The sequence below is a fragment of the Wasmannia auropunctata genome, unplaced genomic scaffold (assembly GCF_000956235.1).
Source record: "Wasmannia auropunctata unplaced genomic scaffold, wasmannia.A_1.0 LD335972.1, whole genome shotgun sequence".
Lineage (NCBI taxonomy): Eukaryota > Metazoa > Arthropoda > Insecta > Hymenoptera > Formicidae > Wasmannia > Wasmannia auropunctata.
Window position 1 is genome coordinate 586,479 of NW_012026918.1, and position 22,534 is coordinate 609,012.

Here is a 22,534-nt window from a genome sequence, read left to right on the forward strand (position 1 = left end):
TTTATTTTATTTTTTTACAAGTAATGAATAAAATTACACGATATAAATATGTATTAATTATACTATTAACTACTTTTTAATATTAAAATTATTAATATTGAGAAAGGAAGATAACAAAAAATAAAATTCATTTTTAAATACAAAAACTAGATTTTAAATCTTAACCAGATTCTGCAATTGTGCCTTAATCGATACTACTATAACCAACGGCCGAGACTGAGAAACTTTTTATACCACAAACAATGCTAGGAAGTAATTTTCTATGCCGTTAAACTTCCAATCTTCATCGCGATCTGCAATACTGACGGAAAACTCCGAGAATTCATAGGATTGACTAATAAACAAATAACGACTAAAGATGCCTGGGATATTATAGGACATTATTATATATCTTTGAGTTCCGTATTCTCGTATTCTCGTATTTACTTCGTTGCACAACACTTTTTCTCTATCATTAATCAAACTCTTTTGCTTCTGCTTTAATTTTTAAATTATTTTTAGACTGATGTCATTTTTCCTACGCGCGTAAAATATTCGATTTTCGCGAATGTCAGTTTCAAATTTCTAATAATAAAATAGAATTCTAATTTTGGAACGGACCGTTTTTTTATATAAATTTCGCGACAATGCGTTTCGCTTTCTCGCGCCGTTATTTTTACATTCCTCTACCGTAATTGCGCAAGCCTTCTGCCTGGCTTTTCAAGGCTTCTCAATTGTATACGATCGTCACGTGGCTACTTTTTTATACAACAAGTAACATTCTTGACCCGTCTGTATGATATGCACAAATATATATATTTTTTCTCTGCATATTAAATTGTTATCGATAAAATGCGAATAATAAATTTTTCGTAGCTCTTGACGTGACGATATATGGAAAACGCACTGCGCGGCATGAATGTAAGATACTAGCTCACTTGGAAATACTGGTAGTAAAATCGTAATCCTGCAATAAATTGCATATTCGCGGAATATTTATTGCCGCGCAGTTCTAAGCTGCTTACATCGCAGATGCTCGCGGGCTACGCTCGGCGCTGGTTTTTAGAAAGGAGAAAAATTAATTTCTTTTTTTTTTTTTTTTTTTAAATTAATTGTACCACTTTTCTACAATATAAATTCTTACAGTACAAATTTGCTCCACGAGCACGAATGCGCGCCTCGGAGAGGAAAATCACAACTCGTTAAAATTACATCGTATACGTTAATTTGTTCGAGAAGCCACATATCCCATTACAATTCCGAACGCACACGTGCAACATTCGAATGTAATCCGAAATTCGATCTTATTCTCCTCCCTCCCCTCGACATCGCTTCGCGCAACAAACGAAGCTCGCGAATTCCGGATCCAGAATCTACCGCGCGGTTTCGCACTCAGGCTCTTAAAGTTATTGTTATCTATACAAGAGAGGTGGCCAAAGGGGCGGGGGGAAGCGGGGTGAGATAGTCCGAAATGTGTATCTTATATTTACATGTACATTAAGCCGCGGTACGTAATTGCAATCGCGTGCATACACACACGCATATATGGACACTCACGATCACGCTCGACACGGCGCGTGTATATAGATACGTACCGAGTACAATTAAAACTTTGGCGCGACCGACGGCGATGTGGAGGTAATTTCCTGAATTCACCGAGACTAATTCCGTTATTTCGAATTTCGTCGCAGCAGGGATACGAGAAAGAGAGAGAGAGAGAGCAGGAGGGAGGGAGGGAGAGGGAAAGAGAGAACGGCCGCGTGTTGCGCTGCTGCGCGCGAGAGCAGCCATCTCAACGTCGGTCTTAACGAGCTGTATCGCATACGATATAATGACGGCGAATTTAGTGGAATTGCGAGCGAGCGAGCGAGCGAGCGAGCCCGAGTCTGTAATCCATAAATTTGCTAATAATTAATAAAAAGCGCGCGGGCGAGAGACTGGCCGCGCAACGGCCGGCGCCGCCGCACGTGAGATACGCGCGCGATGAGAGAGATTTCGTCTACGCGTGCGCTTTGCGTTACAAAGTAATGAAAAAGTAAAGAGAAACATGGGGGGGGGGGACGGAATGGGGGAGAGTTAATACTTGAAACTGGATGTATACTGCTAGAGAAGACGGAATCATGCATTATTCCGGTGCTTCGCTTCGTGTTATACGACATAGAGCGATCTCCTTCGAAGGTGCTGGCGGTGAAAAGAGACTACCTAGACTACGTAGCAAAAATATAAATATATAAATACGCGTCACGGCTGGGCAATAACTCAAACACACGTTATCGGTATGGATATGTGAAATGCATCCAACACTGATTATCATATGTTCTGATTTTCTAAATATAAAGTTTTCAAAATTTTATTCAGAATTTTCTTCTTTAAAGGATAAGTATTGCTTATCTTTTAGATCAGCAACACTTATCCTTTAAGGAAGATCATTTGTATCAGCAATATTCTGCGTATTCTTGCTCCGAAATTATTATTTTATTATAATTATTTTATTTCGGAATAAGAATTTATAATTTTTATTTTATTTTATATTTTATATCGAAAAAATGCATTTCCACAGTGTCTTGCACGGCCGTGACGCGGACAAAGTAAATAAAATATAATTACTACAACGAACATGCTAAAAATTTTCACATCTACTGCATCTAAAGTTACAGCTAAAGCTAACAAATGTTAGCACGCGGTTTCTTAATATTATATATCGTATTTTTGTACAACAATGATCCATCACATCAGTCTACGACGTAAGAATCCTTGTCGCGTTGTGACAATCCTTCGATGCATCGCGATCCTTCGAGCCACGAGATTTTTTCAAATGGGACGTTTCCTGAGCGTCTTGGAAGTAGAAATCAGTAAAGTTCCGAATAAGCCCGTTCGATCTGCTCTTCCATCGCTCCGCATGGGGGCTTCTTTCCGCCGCAACTTTTGCAACATTCTCTTTCTCAACCGGGGAAAATACCAACGCGATCAGGATCTCTCGTCTTCAATTTGTAAACCACCGACGACCGTAATGCAATTTCAGTTCCTCGCTGAAAGAAAATACGCACGATGTATATATGTATACGCTCGGTTCGTAGATCATTCGGTAAAAATGACGTAACGAGACCGTCGCCCAGAAATATCCAGGAGATATTTGAGGGACTGAATAGACGAAAGTGGGACAAGCGTAAAAGAATGATTTGAAAACGTGCCAAAGCTCGCATGACACTCGTCGAAGCGCCGACGAAATTTTCGACGGGAACCATCCACCGAACAGCGAAACAGTTCTTTCTTTGTTAAATAATTTTTTTTATTAAATATCATTATTGACTATCAACAAAATTATTTAACATGTGAAAAAATTGAAGATAATAAAACATTTAAGTTGTATAAATAATTATATAAAATGCACATTCTTTTGGCTGAAAATTAAGTTCTCATTCAATTATAATTTTTACTGTTGCTTGTAAATTGATAGCCGATCCGTGCAAGAAACACGGTTTTTATTTAACAGTTTCAAAATTATACATACGATTTCTGTTTAGGTCTCGATGCCGTTCAAAGTTCCATTGTCCTGCGTGGTGGTCTCTTGACTCTTCAGAAAGAAGCATCGGTAGATCGTCGCCGCGATAATGGCGCCTCCGATCGGTCCCACCCAGTACAACCAGTGATGTTCCCAGAAGTTGTTCCAGACAGCCGGTCCTAACGTTCTAGCGGGATTCAAGCTGCAGCCGGTGTGAGGGATGAAAGCGAGACACAGCATGGAGACACACAGGCCGAATTTCAGCCCCAGTGAGTCGGTGTTCTTTGCGTTTCGCGTGTCCCAACTTGCGCAGGCGAAAAAGGCAAATATGCCCGTAGCGAAAGCCTCAGCCACGAGTCCCTGAGCGCCCGACAGATTGCTATTAATGTTATTCGTGCAGAACGTGGCGGCTGTGTTTGAATCACCATCATGCGTCAACCTCGGTGGCGTTATTATCTGTCAATTGATATTAAGAACAAAAGTTAACGCAATTTGAATTAAATTCGATTACCCTGAAAACGTAAATTTAATCGCACACTTTGCGCAAGTTCGCTAGACTATTCATCGCTGTTTTGTGCAAGGATTTTCGTAACAATTTGAACTAGTAATTAAAATTTTATTTACCACGATCCAAGGAATTCTAGCATTTTGGACGATCGGATGATGCAATTGACGAGCATATAGAGATAATCTTTTATCTTTCAGAGCAAGCTCGGCCGCTCGCGGGCTAAAAATAATCTCGATGTCTGTAGCTCAAGATAACGTAATTTTTGATAACGCGCTATGTGTGTATGTATAGGAGTGTATCGGCAGAGAGTTTGCGCCGAAATAAATCCTCATCTGAGTGTGTTTGCCGAAATGTAATCTGAATGTGTTTTTCTGTAATCTATAAATAAATGAATATACACGCGTATTCATTGACCTGTAGCAGGCCGTAACCTAACATGGCACCCAAGCATTGTGCAACGATGTAGAATCCGGCCATCATAGGGGACCTCTTGCCGAGTATCACTGCGGCGAACGTAATAGCCGGATTGAGGTAGGCGCCGCTGATGTGGCCAACGCACTGGAAAGGAACGAATATGCATTTAATCTCGGCGATAAGATTCGATAATGTTGAATGGCACCAAGAGGATGTGCCGCTTAAAAATACTTGCTTTTATATATTTAATTCTATTCACGAAACAATACATATTAATACATATTAATTATTAATTATTAATGTTATTAAAATGTATAAATACAGAATGAAAAACCCTGAGGCGATTGGAAGGAATAAAAAGTAAAGGATAAACCAAATGTTATTGAAAAGTTGACTAATGTATTGGCGCGTCACGATACGACATTGACGACTCAAATCTCAATAAAAGATTCAACATCAACGCTAATTGTGAGATTCAAAGTGATTTATATATACCTGCACAGCGATCATAACGGCGAGACCGAAAGCGAAGGCGATATGTATGAGAGACGGCCCATCCCCAGCTTTATACGGCTTCATACCGCCCAAGCACGCCATGCATCCCAGAAAGACCAGAATTGCGGTTCCAATCAATTCTGCCAGGACAGCCATGGACTTGTCCCACGTACTGTCTTCCTCCTTCTTCTTTATCCCTAAGGTATTAACAGACATTTTCAGCTTTATCATGCCGACAATACTTATACGCGGTGTCAAATTTGTCGTCGCGATGCGAAATTTTTGGATATTTATTGAATTCGTGAATTTATGATATTTTCGCTTCTCACAGAAAAAGTAAATGTACATACACCGACTTCCGATAAAAGGCACTCGTCCAATTGTAAGAGACATCTATATCAAAGTATCTTTATATAAGTGATAATAAACTCAAGCATGTTTCGCGAAGTACTTCTAAATTCGAGATACCGATTTTTTAATGGAAATGACATCTCGAGTTGTACACCTTGATACGAAGATATTTTTTTCGGTATCGGTATTAGCACAAGATATGGGATACACGAGGTAATGATAAATTTTTGCGATACATATTTAATGAATTACCTATTTATTTAAATTTTCTGATGAAATACAAATCGGCGAATTAAATCGTAAAGCTCATTAATTAAAAGAAATGAAACACTAAATACTTTATATTATGATTTCATAGAGATTGTGTACGGCACTCTCGTGCCTTTGTGAAAAAGTACGTGCGTTCTCATCATCGATCTCGTAAACGTGCCCCAGCGGCGCTACATACATTAATTAAAAGACAACTATTGTATACACAATCGGAGAGTCCAACGGCGGCGTATCTTTATTTTCTGCGCATTACACAAGCCGAAGAGACATTTATTTACTGAATGTATAATCGAGAGAAGTCAAGAAGACGCGACGGTTCAACCCGTTGAGTGCAGCCGTGTAACGACGACGTTTCGTTTCCGAAGCAGATAATACACGTAACGACGATGGTAACATACACGTACGCAGGTATGTATATTCAAATCATCAACTGCGATCCATGCACAGCTCTCTTGGTTCATTAGTGAGAGGAAAAAGCAAAACGTGGTTCTACATCTTTTCAAGTATATTTTTATTGTAGTCCAAGATACAATTTATTAAAATGTGAGATTATTCCATCTAGTTGATTTTACATTTAAAAATTCTTGAGAGAAAGTATTCTCGGCATCATCTTTTTTTTTTCTAAATTAGTACCGCCGTTAAAAGTAATTTTTGGAATTATCTGTAATACAGAAATTAATTCCAAGCGAATTCTTTTCAAGTGATATTTAGGCAAATTGCTTTTCTTGAAATTTCGACATTTAAAACTGACAATATTTTCACGTCATGTTCCCATTTTGATAAAACAGTCGATTGTCCTTTAATGAATTCTAAAAGTATAACAGTTTTCGGCGTGGGAGCGTTTTTGGATCGACAGGCGGGATAACTTGGACTGTCACTTTGTTGTAAACTTTTGAGTGGAAACTTTGTTCGCTCGACGTCGAATGCGATTACCACTGGTATAAACCAGGGGATGGGACGGGTCAACGTTGAATTTACATGAAAGCATCGGTAAAGTTATGCACATCGGAGGTCGATGTTCGGAGCGGCTCTAGCGTTGTCGAGAGAGGACGTTGGACTTCAATAAGTATTCTCCATTGAATGTCGCTCCATTGAGCGCGCTTTCCGTTCTTTTTTTTTTCTTCTTGACAAGGTGGCATAGTTTCCTCCTCGGACGTCCGTGAAATTTGCCCGACGTAATTCTCGCGAGGGCTAGCGCGTAAAATTTTCACCGTATGCAAAAGGGCTTTGAAATTTTCGCTCGAGAAGCCGAAAGTTGAACTGAATTATAGTTCGCGTTGTTAAATTAAAGTACGCCCCTTTGAACAAGCTCAGTCGTCGTAGTGCTCATCATTTTCGCGTTATTTCGCTGCGCAACTTCTATCTATTTCGTTCCGCATATTTTAATTCTGTTCGAAGTACTAGAATTAAGTTATATGCGTATAAAAGATGTGTATATAGTTTTCTTTTCATGTTTCCAATTGCGCGCCATATTTTAATGTAAATACGAAATATATCAAACACTTATATCGTGTTTTATACGTCTCGTGTTAATATTAAAATATGGCGTGCAATCGGAAACGTGAAGAAAGAAAACTGTGTTTATCCTGTGCCATATTTTACCATATTAATGCGAAATATATCGAACTTATCGTGTTTTACAAGTCTCGTGTTAATATTAAAATCGTGTATTATATATTGAGTAATAATCTCGGGTCAACATTCCATCTCTCAGGCGTCTACGAAGAAGTATTATTAACAGTCAAGTAATCTGCAGTCAGAGGTCAAGACTCGCGTGATATTTCTTCTTGCAGCCTTCATGATTTTGCGACTATTTATCGATGTGTTAATAATAAAGCTTTATAAAATTGTCCAAAATATACATATTTGATATTTTCGACAATTTTATATAACTTTATTTTATATCGTTTTAAGTTTACGAGTCAATAGAACTCACTTATTCCAATTAACAATTTGTTCGACATAATTCAACACAGTTATTTCTTTTGTCATATTTTATTTAAATATTTGCCATTCTAACATTTTATGCATTTCGCCACTTTTATCTCGTTATCATAGGAAGATATTTAATATCTAGATATCTCTGAAAATAGTAATAGCTTGCCTTCTCTTATTTATTTTTACGATTAATTCAGAAGATATTTGCTCTCTATGCAGAGTATGAAATTATTCAATCCGTATTATATTTATGTTCGCGATATAGAGAAAAGCAAATATTAATTAAATCAAGCACGCGCACGTGTATTAATTTAATCAAACACCTCGTTAAAAAAAATACGCGCATGATTTGATTGTTTAACCGTTCGCTGTAATTAACTTATACAGTAGCGAACGCAATATCCATTATCTACTCTTCGAAATCGAAAGTTGATGAACGTTCAGAGTGTTTTCTGTGCGCGACAAAAAAAAATAAAATATTAAAAATAAAATATTCACGGTCTACGCATATGTACTTTCGTGCAAAATTAATTTGGCACGACTTAATGCTTTCGTACCTTTTTTACGGAATTATAAAAAAAAAATCTATCGCGCGGTAGAAGGTAATGCTGAATTTTGCAAATCTCTGTGTTTTTGTGTCACGCGATTCAACGTACTCGCTGTCTCGCCTCCGACATCTCGCGCAGAGAAATTCTTCGGCGTTAATTTACAGTTGCGCCGCGCATCACGCGGGGCATTGTGTGTAGCATCCGTGTTTTGCATTTCCTGAACGGATCATTCAGATCCTCCGCCGTGCATGCGCGCAACGCCCGACTTCCACATTCATATGATATTCATAACATACGGATGTCAATATCCTTCGGGTTTAATCGCGCTTATACATATACATATCCGACCCCCGCATCTCTGAACTATGCATAGGGGATGCCGACGCACGTTTGCCCTAGAATTACGGCCGAGTTCTCGTGATTAACCGTGTGTCGCGCGGATATAATTAGAACCGAACACGTGTCACGTATGATTTCCATTAATATACACACGACTCGGTGCGACACGGACCGGGGACCGATAGTGATCAGTCATCGGGCGCTCGCGGATTAGCCGGATTTCGATACGATGACGGAAACGTAATCCGACGTGCACCGGAGCCGTTCAAAGTCGCGCGTTTATCCTCTTAAAAACCGGGCACTCCGATACTCCGAATCATATTGATTGCGGAAATAAATACGTAATTTCGCGAGAAACGGAACGGTATAATATAAATCTACATTATTTTTTATATTTTGAAAAAAGCATTATATATATATATATATATATATAAAGTTCAAAATTAAATGTCTATAGTTATTTAATTCTGAATTACATTATTTATAATAATTTTGTAAATTCTGACAAAAAAAAACCTAAAATTTTATATCACATTGTAAAATAATAAGTATGGAAATTTATATGCCAGCGGCAAATCGGATCGTTTAAATTTTATATGTGAGCCATATTGACGTGAGCTATCAATAGTTTACGTCAACAGCTTAATAAAAATGCTACCAGATAAGCTGGCACTTTTGTCTTTTCCAAGTTTTTGTTTGCGCATCGTATTATAAGGTCTTATTTAACGAACACAATTTATACTAAATCGCTCATTATATTTAAGAAACTTTATCGTCTTACTTATTTTCATTTATTACTCTCTGTTTCCCATTAATTCATATATATATAAAATCGAAACTCGCGCATCTATAATTTATAGGAAAAAACGTTTCGCTTGTATTTCCTTTTTGTTTATATTACAAGAGAGAGAACGATTACGAAAGAAGATAATTCAACATGTTCATAAAGACTGATCGGCCGGTAGTTAATCGACATAAAGAAATTAGACCGTGCAGCTTAATACGAGCTCTCTTAACGTTTCGCTAATTTATCGCCGGTTAATGATCCGATGGTCGTAAAGATGGTGAGGTACTGGCGGAATAAAGTGTAGAAAGCCATTGCGCTGCGCGTTGTACATCAGGACCGCGAGTTAGAAACTCCGCCGGAGGAAAACACATGCGATCGCTTCGAGCATCGCACGGCACGTACCTATATCTGTATTCACGGAAATATATCTTCGCCAGAGGAGAAGAGAGAGAGAGAGAGAGAGAGAGAGAGAGACGTGCACTTTCCAAGTTCCACGTAACTCTTGGACTCGCGCGGCGCGCGGGGCATATCTTCAAATCGCTAATTAAAAAAACCAAACTGCGGAGAACGAGAGGCTGACGGTACATAATTAGCAGGAAAGTGCAAGAGCACGTAATTACGGATCGCGAAAGTATAAATCAACAATTACGCTCGCCGGGTGAAATGTCCCGTGCTTACATGCGCTTCGCCTTCTTCTTTGTTTTTAACAGGGTGGTGAAGCTAACTGCTAATTTGTGTGTGATGAAATTAACACGAGATCGACACGCGCGGCTCGTGTATGGAAGTCGTGCGAGCGATCCGCGTCTCGGGGAGAGAAAGGAGATAAGGAAAAGCATCGAATGAAAGCGCGAAGCGGGTCGACGCGCTGCTTTCATCGATGCACCATCTACGGTATCACTCGTACAAATATAAATTAACAACGCTTCTCTTCGATGTGCGACGCGCCTGGGGAAATCTTCATCGGTGTATACCGACTACGACCATAGCGCGAGTTTACCAGCCATCGATAGACTCTGCACGAAGAGACGGGAAGAGATCTACCGTATCGCGACTCTCTCGCAGTTGATTGATAAAGCAGCAATGTGCAATAATTATGAATATTGCACGTCGCAGAATATTCATGCATTCCTGTTATTTTTATAGGTTCTCCATTGTCAGACTGCATCATATCAGAAGTTTGGATAACGCGCTATTAATTCCGAAACGATTTATTTGATTAATTGAACGACCGACAATGTTGCGATTCAAGCTGTAATTAATAGTAATTAATAGCCGCAGACAAGTGCTAGATTAATGGCCATAATTTTTTTATGGCATTATAGCAGTTTTATAATGGGAAGCATTTCGATGCAACGCGCGTAGCTCTCGTCGTGTAAATTTATCTAATTAGCGAACCGTTGAAATGTTTGCATTCCGCTATTCTCATTTTTCGCAACGCGCCTCGTAACTAGATAGCGCAGAGCTGCAGCGCGCGCTATCGTAACTGGCGTAAGCGCGCAGGATTGCGGGGAAGGCAATTTATTTCGATGATTCGCCACGGAAAAGTATCGGGGAATTACCGGCGTACCGCAAATTTCAATGATCTCTAATAGCGGCGCGCGGTGTACTACGCGAGCAGTGAAATTTCCATAAATCAATTGCACTGAAAAGGATAGAAAGCCTGCAGTTTTTCTTGTAAGCGTGTAACGATGCAACGTACGATGACGAGCAACGAGTGCGTTTCGTGTTACGGTGATGTCCGGTGAATTTCTCGCGTGGCGGACTTTTGAGATGAGACTCGCACTCGTGCATTTCGTCGCGAAAAAGAAAGAAAGAGAGAAAAAAATTTGCGGCGACGTTTCTAATAATATACATGTCACGATGTGTTTGCACACATGTCAACGATCGGAAAAATAGTATTTGCCCAACTGGTGGCAATTGATATTATTAAAATACGATAAGATAGCGCGGGCGCACAGCGCGGGTATGCCATTAATTATCCTTTACGTCGCGCAAACGCATGCATTGAAGAAGGTGACATGAATTAAATAACGTTCCATTTGAGACGTCAACTCCACGACAATTCGCTCGCCTTAATAATTCACGTTTCATTATGCGTCGTCAAATGCAGTTTTCTACGTCACTCTTACATTTGTGAAACATTTCTTTATCTTTCGCTCCATGATAAGCAGTGAACTTGAATATAATAATATAATAATATGTACGTTATGTCGATTACTTCAATTACCAATTTGATTACGCCCTACATCCGTCAATTAATTTATGCTAATGAGCCTCCTGAAGTTTAGCTAAAGTTAAGTGCGACTGTGCCCGCTGTGTAATTACAATTTGTAATTGCGCTCATTATAATTTGCCTATTAGCATGCAGGATAAGGCATTTTACTGATCGGTATAATTAGCTCGCCAATTCACTCGCTAATGGAATCTGTTAAACTCTTGCTGGCAACCGATCGAGGGAATTCCGATATAAAATCGCTCAATACGAAAGTACCCCGTCCGTTTAACGCGATACAACATCGTCCGCTGTTACGTGTGAAAGTACGGGAAAATCCGCGCGAGATTGCCTCTGACCAAGTAACATTTGGCTAATGGCTGACCGGTCGACCGGCGAGATGACATGGCCCCGATTACGTAATACGGAATGCACGTGCGATTTGTGTAACATGGCTTTTTTGCGTCGTTTGAAGTAACGTAAGTCGTCAGTCCGCAAATTGCCGTGCACTTGCGTCGCATGGTATAACGCACAATAGGCGACATTAGTCACGCAAAAACGCACCGCGGCGACTTCGTCCGACTGTGAAATACGATCGAAACGATAGGTATCGTAACGGGTTCATCGCGTGAAATACGACCGGCCATCGTGAGCACACTGTGTTGTTGCATTTCGATATTACGACTCTTTCCGCGACTCGGCGAATCCACGGTGCCGAGCGAACTTAATTTTAACAAATCCTTTCGAAGAGAGACAACTTATAAACCGTGCACATATATATTTTTAGAAAATAAAAAGGGATTGTCGCTCTTGTAAATTTTTAACATAAATACTTTAGTAAATTTGCTCGAGTTAATTATAACTCTGTTAATTATAACACGTAAGCTCTCGGAATTAATTTATCTTTTATCTGTTTAAAAATCTTTTTTAAATCTGTTTAAAATCTTCTTAAAATGTCGAGATAAAATTAAAAGAGACACGGAGAGAACGATTTCGCTGGAAGGTCTACTAATTTTGTTATAATACGTAATTAAAAATAATTTTGTTAGAAACAAAAAAATGATGAGCAAAATGTTTTAATGTTTTAGCAATCAATTTGAATTTTTAACGATTATTAATTTTGACGGTCCGACGAAATTATTTTCAAATCTGTATCCAGCAAAATTTTTAGACCTTCCATCAGGTCTAAAAATTGTTCTTTTTGTAGAGACTTGAACTTCATAATGTACGAAAATCAGAAATATTTCAAGAAGATACAATAATTTTGAGATGCTCTGCATAAGCTTTGGCCTGTTTTAAAAAATATCAACGACTTGTCTTGGGAAGTAAAGATAAATTTGCTTATATGTCGTCTCAGAATCCAGCTAGGTGTTTGATCAGCGCGGAGCGCTTTTCGCCGCGGCATTTTTCGCACGCAGTCGCTCATGGCACCATGAATACCATTAACATAGCACCATTGAGTAAAGTTGATGGCGTTACGTGGCGTGCAAACGAAGACGCATAAATATTCATTTTTTTTCCCTCGCCAAACGAGGATAGAAGAGGCGCGCGCGCCCGTGCAAGCCGCAGAGCCGTCGTATATTCGAGCGCGCGGTACGTACAGCCTGCGCGTGCATTTTCACATTTCACGCGGGATGTAATACGAATCCTCTGAAACAGTAGAAAATAGCTCGGTAATCGCATTACGGAGAAATTTCTGGTTTATATGCTGAGAGAGAGAGGGAGGGGGAGGAGGGAGAGACACGATGAAACACCGCTCGTCGATTAACTGTTCGTAAACCGTCGAGATGCACGAGAGTGCAGCGACGCGCAAAAGTAGATGCGCTTTTCTTTACGTTACACGCACATCTTTCTTCGGCTTTCGTTGCGGTGACGAATTGCGGGATACGTTAAACGGACAGCGTGCTCCAATTGCTTAATCTTGCATCTACTTTAATTAATTTAAACAAGGACATTTTCCCTCGAGAGAGAAGAGAGAGAGAGAGAGAAAATGATGTTTTTTGTTATGAGAATTTTGCATTGCAATAACTGTTTAAATATTAGAAATTGTTAGATTCGATTAACTGCGTGATCTTTCATATCGCTGTCGCGGTTATTCGCGTGCAAAACGATTGGCAATGATCGATAATTATCGTATAATTACACGCGCTCTCGTATAACATTATGCCGCGCTGTCGATTGTCACAGTCGATTAGATTCACGCATGGAACGCGATGTGTCAAAAGTAATTTCGCGCATTCAACGCGTTGCATAAAACAATTTCTCTCGATGAGATCGTCGGTAATGCAAAACTATCGAAACAATGCGTAACGCAGACAAATTTCTGACATAATACGCATATTAATGTACAAAATAATACGTAAACAATTGTTATCCAGTTACGAAATTAGTTCGTACCTATAATTTTGGAGCAGTTGGGAAATGAATAAAATATACATATTGCTTTTCTTATCGGCGATTCGTGATCCTTCATTGTCAATAGTTCGTCGTTATCTTAGGTGATAAACTTTTTTTTTTAATTCCTGCACCTGTGTGTCAGAAAGTCGATAAATGTGACATATAGTATAAAACACGCGTGAATCTACAGACTAGCTCGGCGATGCAACGGCGAGAAAAAGAATGTTATCTCGACAGCCATTATGTCATCGGTGTGCAGTCGCAAGAATCCCTTGCGATAAATCCGCGGCGCCGCGAGGGGGAAGTGAAAAAAGTACACGAACACGGTAGCCTCTTCTGTACCCGGAATACACACACGCGAGGAGAGTAACACGTGCATCGCGCGGCGTTACCGGTGTGTTGCAAGTGTGACAGTGGGTCAAGTTCGCGGTGAATGGCCGCGGAGTCCGGTGGCTCTCCGGCGTGTGCCAGACGACTCCGATACCGTGCCGAGATTCCCTGAATTTGTTGCTAGCGTATATAGCTCCACCAGCGTCAACCGGCAAAGAAGAGGAAAAGAAGATTAACGGCATTTTCACGTACGCGCCTCGCCGCTCCGAGATCTGCCCGAGAGATCCTCTGAATTTTCCCTCTCTCGAGAAATCCATCGCGACGAGAACGAAGCAGCGATGCGAAATACCGCAGAATAAGCAAACGCTATCTGCACGAAGTGTTAGCCGTTAAAATTTAAAAACGATTGAAAAACGTTTGAAATATTTGGTACAACGGATATCGATGTTTATGAATTATGGAGGAATAGCACTCCAAGAGTTTCGAGGATTGTTAAATGCTCGAAAAAATATATATATAAACCATTAAAACCTTTTATCTATTTTTTACATTTCATTTATTGATTTTATTATTATGATATTATCATTATATAATTTTATTTAGAGTATTTTTCACATTATAGTTAACTCAGTTAATTTTAGTTTACGTTAACATTAATGTTTTAGCACTAATTTTGCTATTTACATATGATATTTTTATCGATATTGTATCTATATTATTACAAGTTACGTCTGTACTTTTCCCAAGAATTTCCCCAAAAAACATGTACGTAGCAGATATGGATAATAACATCGCGTTACGGCGGTACAAAGGACATTGTCTCGCATTAATTGCATTCTCACTGCCGCAGCGTTTTTCTGTCTATCCCACTGTATCGTCACACGGATCGTGGAAATGGAGCAACCGTCGTGAGAACAGACCGAAAGGAAGTATCGGTAAATTACCGGGTGATTGCCCGGATAAATCGTTGCAAATGCGAGGAAGAGTCGAACTCTGCATTTCCTGAAAACGCGAGAGAATATCACGATGTGCTAAATTTTCTCAGAGCGCCTCTCTTATTCGATTCAACGGATTCCTGCAGTCTGGCTATAATTATGCCTTCTCGGAGAATCTGGAGCGCAGCTACCCGCGTGTCCGATAAGATCGGTTGCAAATTCTCGAGATTCCGACGAGGGCACGAATTAAGATGTGAAGTAAAGCGAGAGGTGATTATGATAATTGTGAAAGAGAAGAATGTATCACACACTTTCATCTTCGATTTAGTCTGATCTATATCATAAAATCGAGGAAATAAAACACAACTATAGTTGATCGCTACGTGTTTCCACAGCACTCCCTCTGTTACGAAATTACAAAAACCAACCGCGATTCGGTCAAAAGTTATTTTGCATGCATTAACATAATTCGATTTATCACCGGCCGCTGTCGCCGGCTGAACTCCTTTAAATCTGGTGACGACACGGCGAAGAAATATTTACTGTCGACGTTGATGTATTCGCACTGCAAATACATATCTCGTAGTAGCGTAACTTTTACGTCAGAGAAAAGTCAGCGCCGCCGTAAAATACGTATCTACGGCGTATAACGTTTCAGAACGGCCCACCGCGAATCCATCATGCCACGTAATTTCAACGATAAAAATAGCGAAACGAGACCTACGTGAGGCGCGCGTATTTTCCAAATTGCCAATTTTATTTACCGGAACTGTAAACTACATATATAATGCACTGTAATTCAATAACGGATGACATAAGACTGTATAACGACGAAGGTTTCACTCGACCGCGAGCGGTGAATCATTAACTGAATATTGCCCGGCGACGTAATGCAAAGGCGGCTTTTGAACCGATGAAAAGTTTCAAAATTTTATTTCGTCAGATCGGATATAGGTAATACTATCCTTCGTACCGGAAGCTGTTCTTCACGGATATATACACATACACACACACACACACGTTCGCGTACATACATCATCGCGCATAATTCGCCGCTCGAACTACTTTCTACGCCGGGTACAAAAGAGGCGGAGAACTCGCCGTTATTTGGTCTATCTTGTTAAATTTCTCTGTGCACTTTTTTTTAATCCCCATTTTAGAAATTTTGCTAAAAGATATTTCAAGTTTACATTTTAAATACTCTGTTGCGTCTTATTTTTTTATCTGAAATATATAGACACATTGAGTTAAGAAGCTAGAAAATTTATTACGGCATACTTTGATCATATTGGAATTTTTATTTTTTGGCCTACGTGAACTGAATTCATTTCTAGCGTGAAGCAAATATTCGTGAACTCTTTTCGTGGCTTATTCGCGTCAACGTGGCTTGGAACAAGTTGCTAACTGTTTACCGCGGCGTTCTACGGCAAGAGATAGGGATTTTGAGATAACGCGTGACCCGCATCCGCGAATATCTGCTCCTTACAACTGCTCGAGCTATTAAATTTAAATTAATTCCTAAAGACCCACCGCACGTATTTTCGCGATTATAAATCAGGCTTACATCGCGACACGAAACACGGGTGAAAGTACACACGGGGATAACTTAGCATTCCGCGCGCGCGATATCGTTCGCCTAGATTTTCTCAAGAAGATAGAATTCACAAAAAGCCATTCGGGAATAATCAATTCCTCTCACCGCGGCATCTTCTTCTTTTTTTTTTTTTTTAATCCGAGACTTTCGTGAAGCCATTGTGAGCGAACGCGCGACGTTCAACGGAAATAATACCGGTTAATTAACATCTCATAGATACTCCATGAATATGCGTAACGAGCTAGACAAGATCGAATGAAGAGACGAGATCGAATTGTCTAAAATTAAGACTTCCTCCCTCGCCGCTCCCGCGCTCGCAGAACGGAGAAAAGGATGGAAAGAATATGTTATCCGCATCACGCGTCTCGCTTCGTAATCGTCTAATTTCGTTAGCGGGACTGCCCCCCGCGTACGACGTGTCTCGTAAAAACGTCCGAGCGCTGCAGCCGCGCGGTTTCCTGACGCGGTTGCATTATGCACTTTCTTCTTCCTAGAGAAATACGACCGAAATACGCTCGTTAAAAGAAGAACGCCGGCCTGCTTTCTAGATCAAAGCGCGCCAGGTGCGCGTCGATCGGAAATTCTCCCGTCGTGCTGCACACAATAGCTGAAAGTATTAAAAATTCGTGCATTTTATATTAGTAAAAGCGAAGGAGAAAAAGAAAACTGTGCTGTATACCTTGCTGCTATAATGAACGCGATTGTGAGAGAAACATCTGTTATAAATTGATACTGCGGATGTACTGTGAACGAATTAAATTGTTCCTGATTTTATAGCGAGCAAAAAACGTAATTTCTAACTAAATCTGACTAATAAGAACATTTATAAACCAATAACTAAGAATGTTGTAAAGTCGCGGGTTCACGAAACATATTAATCACTATCGGAAGCGAGGGAATTTTTCTTTTTTTTTTTTTTTCGATCCAAGAGAACGTCGCCCGCATAATAATGCACGATCCACTACTTCGATACGGTACGGACTCTCGATAACGTTATTTACGCGCGAGAACCTAATTTTCCGGATCACCGAGACATCCACCTCGCATCTGAGGGTGTCTCCAAGATACGGTGAAATTCGCAACGGAAACGCAGCGCGCGCGCGCGAAAGAGAGAAATTCTCTCGTAGTCAAATCCGATTTCCGACCCAATTTTCAGGTCGGGCAGGATGGTGCGCTTCTAGATCGCGTCGCGCTTAGCATGCGCTTTAGGTATATAATGCAAGCCGCCGCTTTCTTCTTTCTTTCACCGGAGAAGGAGATCGCCGGCGACGCGACGGCGAGAAATATATTTCACGGAATAGGAGGTCGGTTGCGCTGCCTCGCGAAGGCAGAGCCGATTCACGAGTTTAAGGTCAATCTCGAAAGCAGGGAACGAACGATCGCGCTCTGCGCGAAGCCTTTCCATGTTATGTTACACGATCGATCCCGCATCTGTGTGAAGCGCAACGTCGCACCTTCGCGCTCGACTTTTTCGTGGAGATCTCCCGCGTATGCGTTTCTATTCCCAGATCCAATAGGATTCCCGCTGGCTGCGAGTTTCTTTCGCAGCGAATCGCGAATTATATGTCAATAAGAAAAATTGAGATTTATAAAAATTGTATTCCTTTGCATATATATAGGTATGTATATTCGAGGATTCGCGTGCAGGACTTGTCAGAGAGAATCCGCGACATTCTGAGGATAAATATAAAGATTTACAATAAAAGATTAACTTAAAAAGTAATAAGATGAATCACAAATCATTACTGTAGAAAGAATAAAAAAAATTCGCGTGTGCGTGTCGTTGATGAACAGAAACATCTTGCAACTGAGTGTTTGCTCTAATGAAATTCGATCACTTCGCGCGCGATAAGTATATATGCGGGGTCCGCGAGATAGATATCGAGGGGACGGACGAGCGCGATTAATCGCCCGCAAAATCAGATGTGATACCTAATTAAAAGTTCGGAGCCGCCTCAGATTGATATATGTACCCTCGTGTGCGGGGACATAGCCGCGAGGTAAGTTCCGGCGTTCTAATGGACGGGAACCTCTATGAATTATAATGAAATTCGTTCCGGCGTTTCGCGCGAGAGCGGGGAAGATTTGTCACTGGCCGACTGGAAGCGCGTGTACGCGCCATTATTCACTCGGTCGGCGTTGATATTCCCCGGCGTGTCGCGCTCGGTTTTTTTTTTCAACACAGATTCCTGCGACGATGTCGATATTCGAGATAAAAATCGGATCGCTCCGTTTCGATCGGATTTTTATACGGCGAAAGATTTGTGAACTTTGACCCCGCCTCTCCTCGCCCCCTCCCGCCACCGTGCGAAATCCGCTTAAAAGATTCGCGAATCGATCTTCGTTTGAAAACAGAAGAGTGTATAGAAATATGGGAAGCGTGGAAATTTGAGATATCCAAATACGAGTCTAACTTTTCCTTAAAAAAATATATTGAAATTAACTGACGATTTTATATAAACTGCTTCCATTACTCTTTAATTATTAAATTTATAGATCTAAAATTTATTATTAAATTCGCGAAATTAAACGTATAATCTTATATAGTAGAAACGTAAAGTATAAAATTTCTGAACTTCACGTCGCAAAGATCTTTCCAAAACGATCAAGCGCGATTAACTCTTCTATCGAACGTATTCGTCGAATTATTCTTAGTTTACATCTTACGTTTCAGAAACGGGATTTTTACTTTCGATTTCTTTGTGTATCCATATATTCCATTATGATCGCGTCATTCATTCGTACTCACAGGGTGCCTTCAGCCTCTCCTTCGCCGACTGTATTGCACTATTGGATCTGAACGTGATGCCGATACTTTTGGACTTTCTGGCGGAGTTTTCCGTGACACCCGACGGCGATATTATGGAGATACCATTCTGCTCCATGTCGGCGCAATTAGGCGATCACTGAAAATAGAGCGTATAGTGACATTACGATTTTTGAGCTTTTAATATGCAAAATATTAACATCTCAATTTTATCTTATCATTATGGTAATAAATTATGAAAATTACCCCTTAACTCCGTGACACTCTTATTTGAAGGAACTGCGACCGGAAAACGCGATAAAAATGACAGATGCAAATAAATTGGCAAATATATGTATACGTTTCTCTGGCTATCTTTCTTTATCAGCGAGCTACTGTTGTGCAAGCTACGTTTTAAAATCAACTACTGCGTGCTCCGATAAATTCTGGTGTAATTATAGTGAACTCTGTGATAAAATTCTGGCAAATTTCAAACCTTTTAATTAAAAATCCTAATAAAATATTATTAATTCTGCTAATATTTTAATTTGATTTAATTTACGGTGCTTATCCGTTAACTTTTTTTGCTTGTACTTCTTATAAGTCACGAAATAATAAGGTCGACTTGACAGGCTTCTCATTAACTGACTTCGTAACATTAGAATATCTGCTACCTGTGTCACCGTGCAAACGGAGGCAATCGATAATAGTGCAAATATCGTTATCTGAACCCGGTTTGGCGGAATTATATCGTCAGATCGAATAACCGCGAGTTATATCATCGTGCAAATAACAAACGCAAGGTGGGAACAACTAATTAAATTCGCCAAGCTGTCGGACGAATTTCGACGCTTCGCGGGACAAACGAATGGATCCGCACGTCTCACGGTTGCGGAGACAATCGTACTCCGTTAATTAAATCCGTGATTTAGCACGCATGTAAACGATGATTAACCGTCGATCAATCACGACTGACTCGTCGCGACTTCGCGTGAAGCTACATTGCTGCACGATAAGTATTTTAACTCGCGCAAATACATACTGTTAAAATTATAAAATTGTCGCGAGTATTAAATAACAAAAATGGGAAAAAAAAACGATAACTTAACTAATCTCGCTTGATGTTTTCTCAGTTTAATTTCATCAAATCTCACACGCAATTTTCTGAAGTTTTCTATTATACAATTTCTGGAGTTCACCAAAAATTCGTTCCGCGTTGTCTGTTTTTGTGCGTTTTTTTTAATTATAAATGTTTAACATTTTAAAAAAGCAAATAGGATAAAATAAGATACATAACTTTTAGTTAATTTAGCTTCTAATTAATCAAGCTAAACTTGATGGGCTCTCAGAGATCTTTCGATAATAAATTGAATTCAGAACTTTTGCAATAATCATCGATTTACGTGACGTCATATCAATCGTATCTTAATCTATATCATTCTTTTTTGCCATTATAGGTTATATTATATATTTTTGTCCACATATTTTTTTGACATAAACATGTTAGAAAAGTATACTCATTCTAAAAATTACTTTAATGATATTTGCGAAATATTTATTTCAAGTCATTGATATTAATCGTCTAACAACTAACAGAAGAATGTTAGAAAAGTACACTCATTCAAAAATTACTTTAATGATATTTGCGAAATATTTATTTCAAGTCATTGATATTAATCGTCTAACAATTAACAGAAGAATGTCGTGAGCGATAATCAATATTCCAACTTGCACTTTTGTTTTAATTGTTAACGCATTAGCACTTTGTTTATCGCACCTTGTGTTTATCGCACCGAAAAAAAAAACTTTTACAGAAAGAGTATTTCTCTTCCAATAAAGTGAACTGTTCATCTAAAATCTATTAGATATTATTTTAACGGTTTTCTCTTGTATTAAGAGAAATATGTTTATTTCAAGCGGAATATCCTCTTACGTGCGATACGAGTAACACGAAAAGCAATGTATATCGCTGCGTTCTGCCGTAACGATTATATGAAGTGTTGCGCTGCATTTGCGAAAACATACACGCAGTAAGATCGCGTTCCGTTATTCATTACAAATACTGACAAACTGCAGTATATAAATAATGTGAACTATAAATATAGATTTACAGTACAAGACTTGTACTGTAAATGCAAGACGAAATTATTCTAACCATTAGAATATTGTGCACAGAATATTTTCCTCTTAATTTCCGAGGATTTCTCTTGAGGCCATATACAATAATAAAATCCTTTAAGATTTAGCGGATTCCACTAATATTAAATTTTTTTTTTTTTTTGGTGCGGTCACACAAGTGAGAAAATTTTTATACATAACGGTCTTGCGAAAAACAGCAACCATGAAAGAAGCGATTTTGTTGGTTTTTCATATTACTATTTCGTATTCTTCATATCTTTTCTTCACTTACACTGAAGAGGAATTCGCAGTTGCAGCGTTGCACACAGATCTTGCGCGAAGATCTGGCCGGAAGATTCGTTTCCGATGTATTTCTGTATGTCAAGAAAAAATCCCGCTCGTCAAAAATTCATAAAAATTCACGAATATGGTCGGCACATCGGCGAACAAATTCGCGGTTATTGTTGTTCCCCGCGCCTACCCAGGAATTGTCTTTTGCCGCGTGGTTTCGAGAGGACTGAATCGCTTCGCGAGTCGCGCTCACTTCTATATGTAGTTCCACTGTGCGCGAACGGTTGCGGCCGGTTGGCCCCGTCTCCCGTTACACGACGGTTCCGTGTATATGCACGACCACGCGAATCATACGAAACGCTTCTGCCAAATTATCAAGACGCTCCGCACGCGTGCGCGATTTTGTTTCTGCGACGAAATATTTACATTCCTGTCGACGAGCATCACGATACCATATAATGTATAGAATGTACATTTCGCTGATCGACAACTTTAGCGACAACATCACGCTCTTCGCTAAACTGACATTGAAATTTTTCTTTAATGGACACAGATAAAGGAGGTTACTTTGGCAAATTAAAATTCAGAAACGCAAACAGGTCAAAGATATTTCTTAATATCGATTATACAATTATTTTTCCGTAATTAGCTATCACTATAAATATTTCAAAAGTGATGGACGGCGTCATCAATTAAATTATATGCAGGAAGAATTGCTTTAATTTTTAATAAAAAATATTCCCTACATGTGTATTCGAAAGCACTAACAATAAGTGAACT

At 39.5% G+C, this 22,534-nt stretch overlaps 1 protein-coding gene and 2 long non-coding RNA genes across 3 annotated transcripts; 2 read left to right on the forward strand and 1 right to left on the reverse strand.

Annotated features, from left to right (window-relative positions):
- Positions 1–78: 78 nt before the first annotated feature.
- Positions 79–22,062, reverse strand: LOC105454927 (aquaporin AQPAe.a-like). The gene is made up of 6 exons (XM_011697903.1): positions 21,756–22,062; positions 19,349–19,505; positions 4,899–5,095; positions 4,404–4,547; positions 3,491–3,937; positions 79–3,008 (listed from the first exon to the last, which is right to left on the reverse strand). Exons 2-5 carry the CDS (start codon positions 19,482–19,484, stop codon positions 3,500–3,502), a joined length of 915 nt encoding a protein of 304 aa, XP_011696205.1. The 5' UTR covers positions 19,485–19,505; positions 21,756–22,062; the 3' UTR covers positions 79–3,008; positions 3,491–3,499.
- Positions 3,669–4,869, forward strand: LOC105454926. The gene is made up of 3 exons (XR_975067.1): positions 3,669–3,750; positions 4,410–4,520; positions 4,728–4,869. It is a non-coding gene; the product is annotated as an uncharacterized LOC105454926 (long non-coding RNA).
- Positions 5,013–19,431, forward strand: LOC105454924. The gene is made up of 4 exons (XR_975066.1): positions 5,013–5,100; positions 5,230–5,462; positions 5,608–5,927; positions 19,351–19,431. It is a non-coding gene; the product is annotated as an uncharacterized LOC105454924 (long non-coding RNA).
- Positions 22,063–22,534: the final 472 nt, after the last annotated feature.

What these genes read in the sequence shown, in the direction of transcription:
- LOC105454927 (XM_011697903.1), bottom strand. Translation starts at nt 19,484, where the DNA reads ATGGAGCAGAATGGTATCTCCATAATATCGCCGTCGGGTGTCACGGAA. An exon ending in CCGTTATGATCGCTGTGCAG is followed by an intron (nt 4,548 to 4,898) that starts GTATATATAAAT and finishes GTTCCTTTCCAG; the next exon opens with TGCGTTGGCCACATCAGCGG. An exon ending in TAGGTTACGGCCTGCTACAG is followed by an intron (nt 3,938 to 4,403) that starts GTCAATGAATAC and finishes ATCAATTGACAG; the next exon opens with ATAATAACGCCACCGAGGTT.